Source organism: Octodon degus, unplaced genomic scaffold, assembly GCF_000260255.1.
Source record: "Octodon degus isolate 3935 unplaced genomic scaffold, OctDeg1.0 scaffold00264, whole genome shotgun sequence".
Lineage (NCBI taxonomy): Eukaryota > Metazoa > Chordata > Mammalia > Rodentia > Octodontidae > Octodon > Octodon degus.
Genome location: NW_004524840.1, coordinates 2,507,777 through 2,512,601, shown reverse-complemented (window position 1 = coordinate 2,512,601; position 4,825 = coordinate 2,507,777). Strand labels below are relative to the sequence as shown.

General features: G+C 39.0%; 1 protein-coding gene across 1 annotated transcript; it reads right to left on the bottom strand.

The window, feature by feature from the left end:
- Positions 1–2,519: 2,519 nt before the first annotated feature.
- LOC101569443 (keratin-associated protein 20-2-like) lies at positions 2,520–2,681 on the bottom strand. The gene has a single exon (XM_004646315.1). It carries the CDS (start codon positions 2,679–2,681, stop codon positions 2,520–2,522), a length of 162 nt encoding a protein of 53 aa, XP_004646372.1.
- Positions 2,682–4,825: the final 2,144 nt, after the last annotated feature.

Here is a 4,825-nt window from a genome sequence, read left to right as displayed (position 1 = left end):
TTTTATTTTTTAATCTTTTATTTATTTGGTATCTTGTCTTGATATGCAGCCCAGACTCAGTGATTCTTTTGTCTCAACCTCCCCAGCTCTGGGGTTACAGGTGTGCACCACCATACCTGATTTTGGTGGCCAGTACTGCATGCCTGGGGTATTGTGGCTGGCATGGCATGTGGTACTGGAGATTGAACCAGGGTCCTTGCACTTGCCTCGCAAGCACTTAGACTGCTGAGCTATCTCCCCAGTCTATAACTTCCTTTAAATGTTTCCATAATGTTCACAATTCATAGAGATTTTATGTTTGCTCCTAGGCTATTAAAATGTCGATTCATTGAGTTGGATATGGTAACCCTTGCCTGTACGTCCAGTTACTCCAGAGGCTAAGGAGTACAATCATTTGAGCTCAGTCATTTCAGGTCATTCTGGATAGCAAATAAAGATAAATCTAAAATCAAACAAGAACAAGTAGTAAACTGGAGAGACAGAAACAGAGAGAGAGAGAGAGAGAAAGAAGAGGAGAGGGGAGAGGAGAAGAGAGACTGGGAGAGGGAAAGAGAAAACAGGAGAGAGGAAAGGGGGGAAAAAAAGAAAAAGAAACAAAGATTATGACTGTCCTGATTATTGCACATGGTAGTATAAAATAAGCTTGCTATTCAGGATCTCTCTGTATCTCCTTGGCCCATCCCACAGGAGAAAGTGCACAATTATTATAAGAACTTGATATGATCCATTAGCCTAGAAAACAGATTCCTGTATCTCAAGAGATGTTAAATTATCCCAAAGAGAAACCTTGCTTATTGTGAAGTTGAGTATTTCCCTAGGACACTGCTTTCCTTTGTCACCAACTGTAATTTGCTCTCCTTGGGTGGGAATAGCATCCACATTTCTGTTTATTATGTGTTGCAGCAGCCTCTTGCCTTCTAGAATCAAGCAGAGTGGGATTTCAGCCCACACTTAAAAAATTCTCCGCCTTCAAAAGATTGATCCCTCTAATCCCCTCCTCCTCTTTGAACCAGTGTTTCATTGCCTTTGATGTTGACAATTTGCATTTCCTGAGTGAAATCTAGCATCTTTTAGGAAAAAGACATTTTCAATACTGATCAAATCAGCATATGTGCGCACATACACTGGTGAAACCCCAGGACTCTGTTAAGAGACGTAGTATGCTCACATTCACTGTTATCGAGCAAATATCCTGTGATTTCGAAAACACATTTTTCTTGGTATGTATGTATGTACAGTCCACCTATTACTTTTACAAGTTAAAATAAAAATTGGTATTTTAAGGTGCTACTTAAACATACGACTTTTAGGCCAAAATGTCTTTACCATGGTGATGTTTCCAATATCAAAACATGGTTAGGATGTCACTTGTCAAGATGTATTTCTACAGTGTTCCCCCATTTCTCCATTGCTCAGGATGTGAGGTCTTGGTGCGGTAGGCTGTCTGTGGGGTCCTCTATGCACCAGTGTGTGCTCATCGATTGTTTTCTGAGCAGCTGAGGCTGGCACTGGGTGAAGGGACCTCCTTGTGGCTGCTCTGGGCTGTGTACATCCCGCCTCCTCCCCTCTCTGTCTCCCAGATGCCACCAGCTGAACAGCTGAACAGCTCATGCTCCACCTGCACCCTCTGCAAGACATTTAAAGCCAGTCAACAATCACCAAGTGAAAGCGCTCCTTCCTCAATGCCTGAGTGGTGGGTTTCAGATATGTGTCCAAAAAGCTTGAACAGCAACTAAGAAAACTCTAAATCATTTTCTAGGCAGAATTAAAAAAAAACACAAAAAAAACAACCTGAGAACCAGTTCAGAAAGGGAGAGCTCTAGCTGTTGCAATCCAAATACAGGTATTGGAAATAACAAAGCACACAGACCAAAACATTTTGAGTTACTGAGATGTGAGCACAATGATTATAGAAATAAACCTTCTAAAAAACTTATATAATGAGCAAACAAAGAGAAAAACTGGATGAGATAAAAACCATCTATTAAACCAAATTTCAATCATCTGTTTCAAAAATGCTCATATTTCTACCTGTTCGGTGTAGATGAAAATTATTGGAAAACACCTTCCTCTCCTGTCCCATGAGGCTGTGTGCTTACTGTGCTCCCTACCTTTCTGTCTTTCTCACTTTCCCTCCCACAACATCAAACCACACACAATATTAATCACACACAAACACAAACTTATAAGGAAAATTGAAGTATTTGAACAGTAACAGCACTGTTTGCTATTAAATATAGTTTACTTAATAATAAACCTCTGTATACAACAATTTGGAGTCCAAGTTGATCATATTTTATATTGTCTTATAGGGAGAATAAATAAACTTCTTTACAAACTAGCAAAAAAAAAAAAACCACTGATGAATCAAAATAGAATTTTATAGTTTATTTCTTAGACATTTTGGTATGCAGTTATCATTTGAAGGTATTTAAAAATCTGTCATGTGAGGAATGCTGAGCATAAATTCCATAAAACACCAGACTGTTGCAAACAGGTTAAGAAGCTGTGGAAATTCCTCAGTAGAAGCCATAGGTCCAGTATCTTCTACAGCACAGGGGGCGGCAATAGCCATAGCCATAGCCACCATAGCCTCCATAGCCTCCATAGCTATAGCCACAGCCAGAGCCATAGCCATAGCCACAGCCGAGGCCACCATAGTAGTTGCCGTAGTAGCACATGGTTCTAGGAGTGGACAGCTCTGTTGAGGACCAGCAAATCAATGTCTTGTGTCTGGGTGTCAATGCCTTCCTAGAGCCTTTATACCTCTTGGTGGTTGGTTGTCTGACCAATGAGCTTCAGTCAATGTCATAAAAATCTTTACTATTTGAGAAAACTAAGTTCTCATAACTGAGATAATTTTCCTTCTATGTCAAGAATACATTGCCCAATAGTGGGCCTTCACAATGGAACTCTTGTTCTATTTTCAAGCCTCTGGTTCATTTTATATTTAGCTAACTGTAGACATATGACTTGATCATATGTTATGGTGTACATCATGAAATTAGGTTTCCCATTTTACCTTTGTTTTGTTTGCAGTACTCCAACTTATTTCTTCATACTTGCTCATTTATGAGCTACTTACTGGTCATTACTATAAATCAGTAGCTAGTTACTGTTATGTAAGTACTCAAACACATTTAATCTAAATTTATTCTTTGAATAAATGATTTCAAGAAAATGTCCATTAACTAGGCAAAAACTCTATATTCTATGTTGCCCTTGGGTAGGCTTAATATGGAATTTGATGTTAATATAGTAAAAGACTGAGCATGTATGATCTAACTTATCCATGTTATATTTCACCATATCTACAGTATACCTATGTGGAAGACAAGGCAACTTGAGATGCCCACCAACCTATAACCTTCTTACATTATTTAACTGAAAATGAAGTTTCTTTTCAGGGCATCAGTGTAACTAAGTTGGAATTATCTACTATAGAGACTTTAGAGATATCTCCATTAAAAATGTCTGATTGTCCAATTGAGGTGAGTGTTATTTCTTGCCTTTAGTGCCAGTTATGCTAGAGCCTGAGATGGGTCAGACACTTCAGCACAGAAGTTGTAGCCTACCTTAGACTACACAGGCAAGAAGAACCTAAAAACAAGGAAGAGATAAGGAAGCAACCAAGAGAAAAGATATTTAATGAAAGAGAGACAGACAGACAGACAGCCATAGAGACAGAGACAGAGACAGAGACAGAGACAGAGACAGACAGACAGACAGACAGACAGACAGACAGACAGAGACAGATAGAGATAACCAGAGACTAGCAGAAAGGCAGACAGATAGACAGAGATTTAAACTGATTTGATGGATCTCTGCCTCTTTGGGCCCAGCCCATAGGAGATCCTCCTTGTTCAGTTGAGGGTGTTTCTTTTTAGGGAAATCCGAATGCTCATGATTATTTTCTCAAGGCCTTTCTATGAGTAAATTTCTAATTTCCAATGACTTTTGCCGTCGTCTTGGGGAACAGACTCTTGCAACTTCAGAGTTTGTAAATTATCTCAAGGAGAAACCTTCCCTAGCTTGAAGTTGAATACTGTAGCAGTGCATTGTTCTCAGGATTGTGCCTTGTCTCAGTGATGTGCTATCCTTGGGCGGGGAACATTCAAAATTTTGTGGATGTTTCTTCTCCCAGAAGCCCCTTGGCTGCCTCCCAGAATCAACAGCAGTGAGATTTCAATCCATGTCTACAGTATATCTGCCTCTCCAGAGTACTGGTTCTTTAACCTTTGCTTTTTCTATCATATTTTCTTGCACATTGACAGTGTCAGTTTAAGTCTCCCAACTGAAACCTGATATCCTTCAGGAATGAACCAATTCTACTATCAAGCATAACCATACATTTTATTAAAAACCAGGCAAGCAAATTTATAATTCAATCTTAATTTTGTTACTGAGCAAATACTTCATGGTTTTGATAATTATGCATGCCTGTATAACCTGCATTTTATTGTATTTTACTTTACTTTACTCTTTGTTTCTATCTATCTTTTTGAGATAGGATCTCACTATGTAGTTTAGGCTGGCCTTGAAATCCCTCTGTATCCCAGGCTGGCCTGGAACTTAGTGATCCTCATGATCCTCTTCAGCAGTCTCCCAAGTGCTTAGATTACATATATATATAATTTTTGTGACAGGTCTTATCATGCAGTTCAGCTTGTCCTTGAGCTCACTTTGTAGCCCAACCCTCAAAATTGCAAAGATCCTCCCGCATCAGCCTCCAGATACTATTTTCTAAATATTTAAAATGAAACACTATACATCGAGAAATTACAGAAACTATATTTTTAGTTAGAATGCTGTTATTACTCATCAC

Coding starts and splice junctions, on each gene's coding strand:
- LOC101569443 (XM_004646315.1), bottom strand. CDS start 2,681: ATGTGCTACTACGGCAACTACTATGGTGGCCTCGGCTGTGGCTATGGC.